The sequence below is a fragment of the Panulirus ornatus genome, chromosome 4 (assembly GCF_036320965.1).
Source record: "Panulirus ornatus isolate Po-2019 chromosome 4, ASM3632096v1, whole genome shotgun sequence".
Taxonomy (NCBI): Eukaryota; Metazoa; Arthropoda; class Malacostraca; order Decapoda; family Palinuridae; genus Panulirus; species Panulirus ornatus.
The window spans coordinates 75,997,193-76,013,667 of NC_092227.1; the positions used below are offsets into that span (position 1 = coordinate 75,997,193).

Below are 16,475 nucleotides of genomic sequence, written 5' to 3' on the forward strand. Positions count from 1 at the left end.
AGTTTGAATGGAGAAAAACTGGAGGAAGTGAAGTGTTTTAGATATCTGGGAGTGGATCTGGCAGCGGATGGAACCGTGGAAGTGTATCATAGGGTGGGGGAGGGGGCGAAAATTCTGGGAGCCTTGAAGAATGTGTGGAAGTCGAGAACATTATCTCGAAAGCAAAAAATGGGTATGTTTGAAGGATAGTGGTTCCAACAATGTTGTATGGTTGCGAGGCGTGGGCTATGGATAGGGTTGTGCAGAGGAGGGTGGATGTGCGGGAAATGAGATGTTTGAGGACAATATGTGATGTGAGGTGGTTTGATCGAGTAAGTAAGAAAGGGTAAGAGAGATGTGTGGTAAAAAAAAGAGTGTGGTTGAGAAGCAGAAGAGGTGTTTTGAAATGTTTGGGTCACATGGAGAGAATGAGTGAGGAAAGATTGACCAAGAGATTTTGTGTCAGAGGTGGAGGGAACGAGGAGAAGTGGGAGACCAAATTGGGGGTGGAAAGTGGAGCGAAAAAGATTTTGAGTGATCGGGGCCTGAACATGCAGGAGGGTGAAAGGCGTGCAAGGAATAGAGTGAATTGGAACGATGTGTATACCGGGGTCGACGTGCTGTCATGGATTGAACCAAGGCATGTGAAGCGTCGGAGGTAAACCAGGAAAGTTGTGTGGGGCCTCAATGTGGAAAGGGGAGCTGGGGTTTCTGTGCATTATTACATGATAGCTAAAGTCTGATTGAACAATGGGCCTTTGTTGCGTTTCCTACGCTAGCTACTGGCCAAAATGAGGGGGGAGGGGATGTTTCCATGTGTGGGGGTGGTGGTGGGAATGAATAAAGCAGACAGTATGAATTTGTACATGTGTGTATATTGATGTCTGTGGTGTATATATATGTATAACATGAGATGTAAAGGTATATATATTTCCGGGTGATGTGATTGATATATACAGTGTATGTGGGTGGGTTGGGCATTCTTTCGCTTTTCCTTGCGATCTACTGCTAATGCGGGAGACAGCGACAAAGCAAATGAATAATAAGTTAATGAATACATAAATAGTGAAGAGCTTGTAGATTTATGTGCTGAAAAAGGACTGGTGATTGGGAATACCTGGTTTAAAAAGCGAGATATACATAATATACGTATGGAAGTAGGAGAGATGGCAGAGGGTTTATTGGATTACGTGTTAATTGACAGGCGCGCGAAAGAGAGACTTTTGGATGTTAATGTGCTGAGAGGTGCAACTGGAGGGATGTCTGATCATTATCTTGTGGAGGCTAAGGTGAAGATTTGTATAGGTTTTCAGAAAAGAAGAGTGAATGTTGGGGTGAAGAGGGTGGTGAGAGTAAGTGAGCTTGGGAAGGAGACTTGTGTGAGGAAGTACCAGGAGAGACTGAGTACAGAATGGAAAAAGGTGAGAACAATGGAAGTAAGGGGAGTGGGGGAGGAATGGGATGTATTTAGGGAATCAGTGATGGATTGCGCAAAAGATGCTTGTGGCATGAGAAGAGTGGGAGGTGGGTTGATTAGAAAGGGTAGTGAGTGGTGGGATGAAGAAGTAAAGAGTATTAGTGAAAGAGAAGAGAGAGGCATTTGGACGATTTTTGCAGGGAAAAAATGCAATTGAGTGGGAGAGTATAAAAAGAAAGAGACAGGAGGTCAAGAGAAAGGTGCAAGAGGTGAAAAAGAGGGCAAATGAGAGTTGGGGTGAGAGAGTATCATTAAATTTTAGGGAGAATAAAAAGATGTTCTGGAAGGAGGTAAATAAAGTGCGTAAGACAAGGGAGCAAATGGGAACTTCAGTGAAGGGCGCAAATGGGGAGGTGATAACAAGTAGTGGTGATGTGAGAAGGAGATGGAGTGAGTATTTTGAAGGTTTGTTGAATGTGTTTGATGATAGAGTGGCAGTATAGGGTGTTTTGGTCGAGGTGGTGTGCAAAGTGAGAGGTTAGGGAAAATGATTTGGTAAACAGAGAAGAGGTAGTAAAAGCTTTGGGAAGATGAAAGCCGGCAAGGCAGCATGGTTTGGATGGTATTGCAGTGGAATTTATTAAAAAAGGGGGTGACTGTATTGTTGACTGGTTGGTAAGGTTATTTAATGTATGTATGACTCATGGTGAGGTGCCTGAGATTGGCGGAATGCTGCATAGTGCCATTGTACAAAGGCAAAGGGATAAGAGTGAGTGCTCAAATTACAGAGGTATAAGTTTGTTGAGTATTCCTGGTAAATTATATGGGAGGGTGTTGATTGAGAGGGTGAAGGCATATACAGACCATCATATTGGGGAAGAGCAGTGTGGTTTCAGAAGTGGTAGAGGATGTGTGGATCAGGTGTTTGCTTTGAAGAATGTATATGAGAAATACTTAGAAAAGCAAATGGATTTGTATGTAGCATTTATGGATCTGGAGAAGGCATATGATAGAGTTGATAGAGATGCTCTGTGGAAGGTATTAAGGATATATGGTGTGGGAGGCAAGTTGTTAGAAGCAGTGAAAAGTTTTTATCGAGGATGTAAGGCATGTGTACGTGTAGAAAGAGAGGAAAGTGATTGGTTCTCAGTAAATGTAGGTTTGCAGCAGGGGTGTGTGATGTCTCCATGGTTGTTTAATTTGTTTATGGATGGGGTTGTTAGGGAGGTGAATGCAAGAGTTTTGGAAAGAGGGGCAAGTATGAAGTCTGTTGTGGAATAGAGAGCTTGGGAAGTGAGTCAGTTGTTGTTTGCTGATGATACAGTGCTGGTGGCTGATTCATGTGAGAAACTGCAGAAGCTGGTGACTGAGTTTGGTAAAGTGTGTGAAAGAAGAAAGTTAAGAGTAAATGTGAATAAGAGCAAGGTTATTAGGTACAGTAGGGTTGAGGGTCAAGTCAATTGGGAGGTAAGTTTGAATGGAGAAAAACTGGAGGAAGTAAAGTGTTTTAGATATCTGGGAGTGGATCTGTCAGCGGATGGAACCATGGAAGCGGAAGTGTATCATAGGGTGGGGGAGGGGGCGAAAATCCTGGGAGCCTTGAAGAATGTGTGGAAGTCGAGAACATTATCTCGGAAAGCAAAAATGGGTATGTTTGAAGGAATAGTGGTTCCAACAATGTTGTATGGTTGCGAGGCGTGGGCTATGGATAGAGTTGTGCGCAGGAGGATGGATATGCTGGAAATGAGATGTTTGAGGACAATGTGTGGTGTGAGGTGGTTTGTTCAAGTAAGTAACGTAAGGGTAAGAGAGATGTGTGGAAATAAAAAGAGCGTGGTTGAGAGAGCAGAAGAGGGTGTTTTGAAATGGTTTGGGCACATGGAGAGAATGAGTGAGGAAAGATTGACCAAGAGGATATATGTGTCGGAGATGGAGGGAACGAGGAGAAGTGGGAGACCAAATTGGAGGTGGAAAGATGGAGTGAAAAAGATTTTGTGTGATCGGGGCCTGAACATGCAGGAGGGTGAAAGGAGGGCAAGGAATAAAGTGAATTGGATCGATGTGGTATACCAGGGTTGACGTGCTGTCAGTGGATTGAATCAGGGTATGTGAAGCGTCTGGGGTAAACCATAGAAAGCTGTGTAGGTATGTATATTTGCGTGTGTGGACGTATGTATATACATGTGTATGGGGGTGGGTTGGGCCATTTCTTTTGTCTGTTTCCTTGCGCTACCTCGCAAACGTGGGAGACAGCGACAAAGCAAAAAAAAATATATATATATATATATATATATATATATATATATATATATATATATATATATATATATATATATATATATATATATATCTTTTCTTTCTTTCTTTTAAACTATTCGCCATTTCCCGCATTAGCAAGGTAGCGTTAAGAACAGAGGACTGGGCCTTTTTTGGAATATCCTCACCTGGCTCCCTCTGTTCCTTCTTTTGGAAAATTAAAAAAAAAAAAAAAACGAGAGGGGAGGATTTCCAGCCCCCCGCTCCCTTCCCTTTTAGTCGCCTTCTACGACACGCAGGGAATACGTGGGAGGTATTCTTTCTCCCCTATCCCCAGGGAATATATATATATATATATATATATATATTTTACATTGGAGCCACCAGTCATGGACTAAAGTCCCTATCTTGGGCAGACCTTGATTTAAATATAGGGAAGGTTATAAAAGGGAAAAAGAAGAGACAAGGAAAAGTATTCATGAATTTAGGAGGAAGTGAAAAAGCTCTTTTAAAATGTGCCAGGTCATAGTTACTGGGAAAGACATGAGAAAGTAGAGATTTTCAAAGCTTCAAGGTGTAAGGAAAGAAACAGTTAACAAAACAGCCCACCCTTGAGTTGTCAAGGGCCACACAGTAATCATGTAAGGCATCAGCTTGCCTGGTATCACATGCTCTAGCTAGTGGTTTTTGCACTCAAGTAGCTAACTCTCAGGAGCAAAAGCCTTAGGAAAACCAATAGAAGAGGGAAAGTGAACCAACATTGTGGTGTAGGGCAAACGGGTCAAGTTTTTAAGTTAGGCAGGAAAGGTTTATAAGTTGAACCACTTTTAACTCAACCCTGTCAAGCAGGGATACAGAGCTACAGCCATCCCAAATGTGAGAGCAGTTTTGGTATATCAGGTGTGAATTAGGAGGAATTTGAAGCTATGAGGGATTTATGGTTTCTGAATTATGATAATTGAAGGTGGCTCTTTTGGTTTCAGAATTTTTTTGTTATCCAGTTTTTTCATATCCTGTCACCTGCCATTCTCATACCACCACTGCAGCTAATTCATAAACATGCACATGATCTTGAAATTGCTACACCTGCAATTAATATCTGCAAATCTTTGCATTTTATTTTAATGTTGAATGTATGCAAGTAATGTTCACAAATAACTGAATCAGATATGTTTATAGTAGTTCTTAATGCTAAGATTAGTTTTGTTCCACAGAACCACTCCTGAGTGCTCTCTCAGAATTCCTTGAAATATTTATGTACATCTGGTTTCCCAATGACCTGTTATACATGGCTGCACACTACTCAGAATCAGGTTAGTTCCAGTGAAGCATATTATGAGCCAGGTTGAATAATGACATTAACCTACTCATAATTATTATTGAGACAGCCCAGCACTATGTAGTTGTACCATAATGCACATTGTATAGCTATCTTGACCCAACTGAAATTGCTACTATGTCATTATTACACTGTAGCCTGTGTATTGATGAGCATTTATTGCAAAATTGAAGGCTTTATGAAACATGAGATGCTCTAAATTCATGCAAATTTAGTATATATGTATGATATGAGGTATGTAACTTTTTTGTTAATGTACCTAAGTGTCAGAAGTGGAGGGAACAAGAACAGGGTAACCAAATTGGTGATGGAAGGATGGAGTAAAAATTTTGGGTGCTTGGGGCCTGAACATGGAGGAGAGTAAGAGGTGAGGATTGGATAGAGTGAATTGGAAAGATGTGGTATAGTGAATTGGTTAGGATAAACCATGGAAAGGTCTGTAGGGCTTGGTTGTAGATAGGGAGCTGTGGAGTCAATTCATTACACATGACAACCAAAGAATGGCTGTAGGCGAATGTGGCCTTTCTTCAACTTTTCCCAGTCCAGGTACACCACTGATTTTCCAGCACTTTTGATTCCAAAGCCTTGCCAGATTAACCATTTTGCCAGACCATCTGTGGTCACGTAATGATAATTCATCAACACACCTCTAACCCACTAATTATACATCTCCCATGTGTCTGAAGTATTCATCTGCATTATACACCTGCTCAGGACTGAGGTGCTCATTAGCTACGAGTTTCGCAAATTCATCCACATACTTGGCAGCTCCTTCATGGTTTGCAGACCACTTTTCTCCGCACTCTTTATTCATGGAAATTCCATGATGTTTCTTGAATCTTTAAAGCCATCCTTCACTATAGTCACGCTTATGTTGTAATTTAAGTTCTTTATGGAACAACTTAGTCTGGTTCATTATCATGCTACCTGACAAGTCCATTCCATCTCTCCAATGCTGTTTAAACCCTTCCATCATTACTCTATCATGCTCAGTTTTTCTGATTGTCATTTGCTTCTTGGAATTGCTGTCTGAATAGAATTTCAGTATTTTCTCCCATTGCTTCTCTATATCATAAACAGTTGATAAACCAATAATGTAGATGTCACACAGCTTACACACCAAAACACCATGGTTTATTTTTTTCAACAGTTCTACTGTATCCTGGATAGATATAGACTGGTGTGTACATTTGACACCACAACTGATGCTGATATGTCTCAGAAGCCATAGCTAAGGTTAGATTTAAGCAAAATAAGCTATGCATCTCACAGAATTGCAGTATCACTACCAACAAGTGCAGTGTAAAGAATGTAAATAAGCGTGCCCCACACAACGCCATCTGTGGTTGCCAAGTAAACTAGTCTGGTGGCTGCGGTAATTTCAAGTTCCCTCACGCAATTTTGGCCGGACTAAAGGAGGTGCCAAACCATCAGTTGCTGGAAATTCAGGGGTGTACCTGTATTACCAGGAAACAGCTGTCAAGTATGAAAAAAAATTCCTATACAGGGCTTCCTATCTCCATTTTCAATAGTTAAATCTGTATATGTGTGTGAGTGACATTGTGGTGGCTCTGTTGAATCTTGCCGTAATGAAGGGATCACCTATCCTGTTAGATTTAGGGAGTATACATTACCTTATATATTTATAAGAGTTTCTAAAAAGGTAAAAGACTTTTTCACATTTTTCTGTTTATGACAAAAACTTTATAATAAAATCTGTGTGATTTAGAAACAATTGACTGTAAACAAGTCTCTGTTACTTATATTCCTCTTCAGTTGCTTATATCTTTTTAAATTGATTTTTTAACTCTTTTTCATATGTCTTGAAATACTAAATATTGCAGGATTAGTTGAAGGTGTGGTTGAGATGATGAGGTTCTTCCTGAAACAGTGGGAAAAAAGTGGTGGCCAGGAGCTGCCTAAACCAGTTCATCAAGGAGTTTTGATCCTCTACAGCTTTGTGGCCACACCTGCAGCACACATCATTAGTAAGTGTGCACTGTTTGCCTTTTTGTATCTCAGAATATTACTTGACACTCATTTTTGTAGCAGTTGGCAGATATATTTGGATTGAAGAAATTATTATTCATCATTATTTACTCAGATGGTTTGGTAGCACTTTCACTTTCTTTTTGTTTCTTTAGGTGATTTAGTTTTACCAGACAGCCAAAGATATTGTATACAAATCACACCTTAACATCTTCCTGTTTGTTTGACTATCCGTGAATCTCTCATCATTAATTCCATTTCCAAGTAGATGGGATAATTCAAATGCATATAAACATGCACTTCTTGTGGAAATTAATTTGCAGAAGGTGGGTCCCCAATCCCTATTCTGTAGACCAACAGTTATCTGTATCCAAGGAATTGTTTTAGGGTGTTATTTCATATGAAGTTAGAGCTTAGAAATCACTTAAGATTGCCATAGTCTTTATCCTACATGACATCCTGTAATACAAAGCAGGTTGTCTTATGAAGGACAGTCTCATTAGTTTCCTAAAGTACGTCCTCTAAGATATACCTTTCCTGCTGCATAGTACCTCACCTAGTCCTTTCAGTGTATTGTTTCAAGTGATCTCACTCACTGGAACTCTGAGAAATTATAGACATTGAGATTACTTCACCTCAGATGTTTACACTTCTTTCTATACTTTGTATCAATTTGTAATATTTTTCAAATAGTACCCGATAATCAAATATTAAGTCCAGTTCAAGCTATGAGAAGGTAGGTTATTGATAGAGTACCACATAAGGAAGTATCATCTGTATGATTCATTCATGTATTCATCATGTATTCCAGTTGGGTACAGCTGCATAGCCATTATTTACTGATATTTTAGTCATCTGTATCCCTGGAGACATTTAAGAAAGATTGCATCCCAAGTATTACCTGGAAGCCATAGAAGGTGATTAAAAAAGTGGGAGTAGGTGGCTGGAAATCACCTGCTCCATGTATTTCAATTTCTAAAATTTGGAACTGAGGGAGCCACGTGAGGAGTGTTCCTCCTCCTCAAAGGCTTGGGCTGGAGTTGTCTGAATGTGCGTGGACATAACTGAGATGAGAGGGGAGTGAGAGGCAGAAGAGGACTCATGTTCTAGCTCTGAGTGAATAAGGGAAAAGTGGAAGGGGAAAGAATGGTTAGGAATGTTTTAGGGGTAAAGTTGGGTTTGTGCAAGGGCGAGTCAAGGAAATGATAGTACATCTGCTGAAGGAGGAGTTTTAGGTAAAGCTGGAAGTGGATAATAGAGTTGGGTGCTTATTAGTGCTTATGCATCTGGAAATGATTTGACTAAAGAAGAGAGGCAAATGCTTTGGAAGGGGCTAAGTGAGTGTGCCAGTACTTTTGATGTGAGTGATTAAGTATTAGTAGTGGGTGAGAATGGGTAATATGGCAATTAAGGGTATGATAAGGGGGTATGAGATACCCACTGATGTGAATGAAAGTAGTGAATAGCTCTTGGATATGTGCTGAAAAAGGACTGATGACTCAGAATATCTAGTTTAAAAAGAGAGATATACATGTGCATCAATAGCTGCATATGGGTGATGGAGTGCAGGCATCTTTGGATTATGTACTAATTGATAAGCATGCAAAAGAAAGACTCTTGGATGTGAATGTGCTTAGAGAGGTAGCTGTTGGGATATCTGATCATTATTTTTTGAAGGTGATGGTGCAGGTTTTTAATGGTTTTAAAGAGGAAATGATAAGCTAGGAAGAGGATAATGAAAGTGAATGACCTTGGAAGTAAGGTTTGTGTGAAGAGATACCAGGAGATAGAGTGTAGAATGACAAAAGGTGAAACTAAATGCAGTCTTAGAGAAATGAGAGGTATTTAGGGAAGCATTGCATAGGTGAGTGAGAGAAGTGCTTGTCATGTGGAAGGTGGATAGGGGAAAAAAGGTAGTGATTGGTGGGATGAGGACTAAGATGCTAGTGAAAGAGAAAAAAAGAGATATATTGGCATTATTTGCAGAGAGAAGCATAAATGATTGGGAAAGAAGTGTAACTGATTGGGAGATTTATTAGAGAAATCATCAGGAGATCAGAAGGAAGTTGCAGGGGCTGAAAAAGATGGCAAATATGAGTCGGGTATGAGGTGAGCCTAAGTAAACTTCAGGGGGAATAAGATATTGTTTTGGAAGAAGGTTAATGGTATGAGAAATGCAAGAGAACAGACAAGAATAATGGTTAAGGGGCAAATGGGAAAGTGATAACAGGCAGAGGAGATGGAGTGAGCATTTTGAAGGATTGTTGAATGTTTGATGATAGAGTGGCAGATGTGGGATGTTTTGGATGTGGAAGTATGCAGAGTGAGAGAGTCATTATAAGTGGTTCTGTGAAAAGAGAGAAGGCAGTAAAAGCCTTGCATAAGATAAAGTGCTGCAAAGTGGAATGGGATGACTGTTTTGTTGATTTGTTAGGATTTTCAGTGTATGTATGGCTTATGATGAATATTATTCATGCTGAAAATGAAGCCAGGATTCACATTTAAAACATTTATGATCATTTGCATTGTATATCTTGGGTATCTATTAGCTAGGGGAAGCATTATCAGATATGTTCTATGATTATTTGGAGTATAGGAGCATTCGATTGTCGTATAATACAGTTTTGAAACAAAAAGATTTTAGGCTAAATAATACCCTGAATTTTTGTTATTTTTCTCAGGTAATAGATTTGCTTATAAAACTAAGTATAAGGAATATTATTCATGCTGAAAACAAATCTGGGGTTGAAATATTGTTTGGCAGTCTTCAGGACCTATAATTAAGTTGATAAATGATTGCACTTTTGAATATTTTCTGATCATTTGCTTCACATTTCTTGGATATCTATTGGATATAGAAAGGATTATGAGATATTTTCTATGGTTTTTCAAAGCATAGAAGCATTTTTGTATCTTATATTTCAATTTTGAAAAAAAAAAGAATTTGAGGGCTAAAAGATATTCTGAACTATTATTACTTGGAATTTTTGTTATGTATCTTAGGGAAATGAATTTACTTAAAAAGCTCATTATAAAGAATATTATTAAAGCTGAATACAGAACTGGGGTTGAAATATTGTTTGCCATTTTTTATGACCTGTAATTATCGCGTGAAGTGGTTACAGTTTGAAAAGGGTTTCTGAACATGTGCTTCCTATTCATGAGGATATCTTTTGGATAGGGAAAGTATTATGAAGTATTTTCCTTGATTATTTTAAGTATAAAAATGTTTGATTGTAATATTTCGGTTTTGGAAAAAAAAATTGAGGGGCTAAAGAATGCCGTGACTACAATTTCAAAATATTATCTGATCAATTGCTTCATGTTTCTTGGGTATCTATCAGGTAGGAGAAGGATTATGAGATATTTTCTATGGTGTTTAAAAGAATAGAAGCATTTGATTATCTTATATTTCAGTTTTGAAAAAAAAAGAATTTGAGGGCTAAAAGATATATTTATTTATTATCCTTTGTCGCTGTCTCCTGCATAAGCAAGGTAGCACAAAGAAACAGACAGAAGAATGGCCCAACCCACCCACATACACATGTATATACATAAGCGCCCACACACGCACATATACATACCTATACATTATAATGTTACTTACTCGATCAAACCATCTCACACCACATATTCTCCTCAAACACCACATTTCCAACACATCCACCCTCCTCCACACAACCCTATCTATAGCCTATGCCTCACAACCATATAACATTGTTGGAACCACTATTCCTTCAAACATAACCATTTTTGCTTTCTGAGATAATGTTCTCGCCTTCCACACATTCTTCAACACTCCGAGAACCTTTGCCCCCTCCCCCACCCTGTAACTTACTTCCGCTTCTATGGTTCCATCCACTACCAAATCCACTCGCAGATATCTAAAACATTTCACTTCCTCCAGTTTTTCTCCATTCAAACTTTCCTCCCAGTTGACTTGTCCCTCAACCCTACTGTACCTAATAACCTTGCTCTTATTCATTTACTCTCAGCTTTCTTCTTTCACACACTTTACCAAACTCAGACACCAGCTTCTGCAGTTTCTCACCCGAATTAGCCACCAGCACTGTATCATCAGCGAACAACCACTGACTCTCTTCACAAGCCCTCTTATCCACAACAGACTGCATACTTGCCCCTCTCTCCAAAACTTGCATTCACCTCCCTAACCACCCCATCCATAAACAAATTAAACAACCATGGAGACATCACACACCCCTGCCGCAAACCGACATTCACTGGAAACCAATCACTTTTCTCTTTTCCTACTCATACACATGCCTTGCATCCTCAATAAAAACTTTCCACTACTTCTAGCAACTTGCGTTCCACACCATATACTCTTAATATCTTCCACAAAGCATCTCTATCAACTCTATCATATGCCTTCTCCAGATCCATAAACGCTACATACAAATCCATTTGTTTTTCTAAGTATTTATTTATTTATTTATTTTACTTTGTCACTGTCTCCTGCGTTAGCGAGGTAGCGCAAGGAAACAGACGAAAGAATGGCCAAACCCACCCACATACACATGTATATACATACACGTCCACACACACACATATACATACCTATACATCTCAAAGTATACGTATATATACACACACAGACATACACATATATACACATGTACATAATTCATACTGTCTGCCGTTTATTCATTCCCATCGCAACCCTGCCACACATGAGATGACAGCCCCCTCCCCCCGCATGTGCGCAAGGTAATGCTAGGAAAAGACAACAAAGGTCACATTCGTTCACACTCAGTCTCTAGCTGTCATGTATAATGCACCGAAACCACAGCTCCCTTTCCACATCCAGGCTCCACAAAACTTTCCATGGTTTACCTAAGATGCTTCACATGCCCTGGTTTAATCCATAGACAGCATGTCGACCCCGGTATACCACATCGTTCCAGTTCACTCTATTCCTTGCACGCCTTTCACCCTCCTGCATGTTCAGGCCCCAATCACTCAAAATCTTTTTCACTCCATCTTTCCACCTCCGATTTGGTCTCCCACTTCTCGTTCCCTCCACCTCTGACACATATATCCTCTTTGTCAATCTTTCCTCACTCATTCTCTCCATGTGACCAAACCATTTCGAAACATCCTCTTCTGCTCTCTCAACCACAGGCCCCACAAAACTTTCCTTGGTTTACCCCGGACACTTCACATGCCCTGGTTCAAATATATTCTGAACTATTATTACTTGGAATTTTTGGTATATTTCTCATGGAAATAGATTTGCCTAAAAACTCTTTATAAAGACTATTGTTAATGCTGAATACGAAATGGGTTGAAATAATGTTTGCCATTCTTTATGACCTGTAATTATCTCATGAAATTGTTACTTCAAGATTTTCTGAACATTTGCTTCCTATTCATAAGGATATCTGTTGGCTAGGGAAAGCATTATGAGATATTTTTCATGATTATTTCAATTATAAAAATGCTTGATTGTAATATTTCACTTTAAAAAAAAGAAAATTGAGAGGCTAAATGATGCCCTGATTACAATTCTAAAACATCTTCTGATCATTCTCTTCATATTTCTTTTTTATTTATCAGTTGGGGGAAGCATTATGAGCTATTTTCTATGATTGCTTGAAGTATAGAAGTACAAATTGAGCATCCCTAATCCGAAAGTCGGAAATCCAAAATGCTCCAAAGTCTGAAACTTTTTTAGTGGTGACATGACGTTACAAGTGGAAAATTCCACACCTGACCTCACTCGCCCATGCTGGGCTCTGATGCTCTGTTGGCACCAGTATTTTACTCATTTTCTGCTCTGTGTGAATAGGTGTAAGAAAATGATTGCTTATCAGTAGCACATAAATTGAGAGTCAGGAATGAAGGTGATGCCAAACAACCACAGAATGTTCCCATGGGCAACTGAGGCTGTGAAACCTTAGCTTTCTGATGTGTTACACAAACTTTGTTTCATGTGCAGAATTATTAGAAGTATTGTATACATTACCTTCATGCTGTGTATAAGTTGTATATGAAACACGAATGGATTTTGTGTTTAGACTTGGGTCCCATCCACAAGATATCTCATTATCTATTATCTATCATGACACATGTGGAAAACATGATGGTATGGAAACAAACAAGTTAGAGCTAAGACATTCTTCAGCTTTTCGACCATTCAACGGTCTTCCTCAGGAGGTGCTGATGCCAGCATTTGGTGGGACCAGATTCCCAGCAAGTGATGGTCCCCTAGTCGGGCGCCTTGGCGTGTCCCTCTCTGATTGGATCGCTTGTCCTACTGCCTCCACCCATTCACATTGATCTCCATAGCCTGACGTGACCAGCAAATGAACCCAGACCTTGTGTTAACATTGTTCTTAATCCCTTCCTCTAGATAAGCTTTCACACTATCACTGAATGGTTGATGCCAAGGCAACTGCAGGCAAGTGACTAAATGTTTAGTGATAGTGTGAAAGCTTACCTAGAGGAAGGGATTAAGAACAACATTGACACAAGGTCTGCTGGTCATGTCAGGCAGTATAGATTGTTGCGAACAGGTGGAAGCAGCAGGACAAGCAATCCAATCAGAGAGCAACATGCCAAGGCGTGCAACCAGGTGACCGTTACTTGATGGGGAACAGCCCTGCTGAATGCTGGAATCTACTGAGGAAGACCACTGACTGGTCGAAATGTTGAGGTTTGTCTTAGCTCTTAACCAGTTTGTTTCCATACTATCCTGTTTCCATGTATCTCATCATTTACTCTATGCAAATATTCCAAAATCCAAAATGCTTCTGGTCCCAGACATTTTGATAAGGGATACTCGGCCTGTATTTGCATATGTTGTATTTTAATTTTAAAACAAAAGTATTTTGAGGTGCAAGATGCCCTGAACTATTTCCTGAAATTTTTGGCATTTTTCTCAAGGAAATTAATTTTCGTTAGAACCTCAGTATAAGGAATATTTTTCATGTTGAATAGCAGTCTGGGGTTCAAATTTTGTATGGCCAGTATTTATGACCTTTAATCAAGCCATTACATGATTGCAATTTTAAAACATATTCTGATCATTTGCTACGTATTTATTGGGTGTCTTCGGCCAGAGGAAGAATTATGAGATTTTTTCATGATTATTTCAACAATAAAAGCTTTTCATTATGTTATAATTCAGTTTTGAAGCAAAAGGGTTTTTGGGCAAAAAAATACCTTGAACTATTACCAGCAATTTTTGGTCTTTTTTTCAAGGAAATAGATGTGCATAAAAAACTCAGTATAAGGAATATTTTTTGAGCTAAATACAAAACTGGGGTTAAAATATTCTTTGCCATTCTTTATGACATCTAATTATTTTCTTAAATGGTTACAATTTTAAAACATTTTGTGAACATTTTATTGGATATCTGTCGACGAGAGGATGGATTATAAGATATTTCCTTGATTATTTCACGTATAAAAGCGTTTGATTATGTTATACAGTAAACCCTGGAGATAATGGACTAATCTGGGGAGTAGGTGTCCATTAATGTCGAAAGTCCATTAAATCAAGAATGTAATTGATGGGCCATTTTTTTAATACAATATGAGAAAAAAGGAGAGATAGGTAGTATGTTTGAGGAAAGGAACCTGGATGTTTTGGCTCTTTGTGAAAAGAAGTTCAAGGGTAAAGGGGAGAGTGGTTTGGGAATGTCTTGGGAGTAAAGTCAGGGGTTGGTGAGAGGGCAAGAGCAAAGGAAGGAGTAGCACTACTCCTGTGGGAGTATGTGATAGAGTGTAAGAAAGTAAACTCTAGGTTGATTTGCATAAAGATGAAAGTGGATGGGTGATTATTGGTGCCTATGCACATGGTCATGAGAAGAAAGATCTTGAGAGGCAAGTGTTTTGGGAGCAGCTGAGTGACTGTATTAGCAGTTTTGATGCTTGAGACCAGGTTATAGTGATGGGTGATTTGAATGCAAAGGTGAGTTTAGGGCATAATTGGTGTACATGGTGTATGTTTTGGTAAATGTGATTGTCCAAAACATACAACACGTATGTTTTGGACAATCACATGTTTACCAAATGGAGTCCTAGCTTCGTCTCTTCGATGTATATCAACTGACTGTTATATTTCTCTCTTGTGTCTCCCCTGATGATGTGATTATTACACGAAAGTGCACTTGGGAACTTTTCGTGTTTCATTTTCCCCGTGGACTCATAGGAACATAAGTATATGTATGTGAGTTGGAGAGATGTCCAGAGAGCATTATTGGATCATGTGTTAATTGAAAGGTGTGTAAAAGAGAGACTTTTGGATGTTAATGTGCTGAGAGAGGCAGCTAGAGGGATGTCTGATCACTATCTAATGGAGGCGAAGGTGAAGATTTGTAGAGGTTTTCGGAAAAGAAGCGAGAATGTTGGGGAGAAGAGAGTGGTGAGAGTAAGTGAGCTTGGGAAGGAGACTTGTGTGAGGAAGTACTAGGAGAGATTGAGTGTAGAATGGAAAAAGGTGAGAGCAAATGACATAAGGGAGATGGGGAAGGAATGGAATGTATTTAGGGAAGCGGTGATGGCTTGCGCAAAAGATGCATGTGGCATGAGAAAGGCAGGAGGTGGGCAGATTAGAAAGGGTAGTGAGCGGTGAGATGAAGAAGTAAGATTGTTAGTGAAAGAGAAAAGAGAGGCATTTGGACAAATTTCGCAGGGAAGTAGTGCAAATGATTGGGAGATGTATAACAGAAAGTGGCAGGAAATCAAGAGAAAGGTGCAAGAGGTGAAAAAGAGGGCAAATGAGAGTTGGGTTGAGAGGGTATCTTTAGATTTTAGTGAGAATAAAAAGATGTTTTGGAAGGAGGTAAATAAAGTGCATAAGACCTGAGAACAAATGGGAACATTGGTGAAGGGGGCAAATGGGGAAGTGATAACAAGTAGTGATGAAGTGAGAAGGAGATGGAGTGAGTATTTTGAAGGTTTGTTGAATGTGTTTGATGGTAGAGTGGCAGATGTTGGGTATTTTGATTGAGATGGTATACGAAGTGAGAGGGTCAGGGGGAATGGTTTGGTAAACAGAGAAGAGGTAGTGAATGCTTTGCAGATGATGAAAGCCGGCAAGGTGGTGGGTTTGGATGGTGTTGCAGTGGAATTTATTAAAAAAGGGGGTGATTGTGCTGTTGATTGGTTAGTAAGGATATTCACTGTACATGTGGATCATGGTGAAGTGCCTGAGGCTTGGCAGAATGCATGCATAGTGCCATTGTACAAAGGCGAGTTTTCAAATTACAGAGGTATAAGTTTGTTGAGTATTCCTGGGAAATTATATGGGAAGGTATAGATTGAGAGGGTAAAGGCATGTATAGAGCATCAGATTATGGAAGAGCATTGTGGTTTCAGAAGTGGTAGAGGATGTGTGGCTCAGATGTTTGCTTTGAAGAATGTATATGAGAAATACTTAAAAAACAGATGGATTTGTATGTAGCGTTTATGGATCTGGAGAAGGCATATGATAGGGTTGATAGAGGTGCTTTGTGGAAGGTATTAAGA

General features: G+C 39.4%; 1 protein-coding gene across 1 annotated transcript in view; it reads left to right on the forward strand.

The window, feature by feature from the left end:
* LOC139745808 (uncharacterized) overlaps positions 1-16,475 on the forward strand; it is a 71,304-nt gene that overhangs the window by 41,649 nt on the left and 13,180 nt on the right. Inside the window, exons 7-8 of the mRNA XM_071656388.1 lie at positions 4,867-4,965; positions 6,836-6,979. Of these exons, the coding sequence (XP_071512489.1) occupies positions 4,867-4,965; positions 6,836-6,979 (243 nt within the window). The remainder of the gene's footprint in view (positions 1-4,866; positions 4,966-6,835; positions 6,980-16,475) is intronic.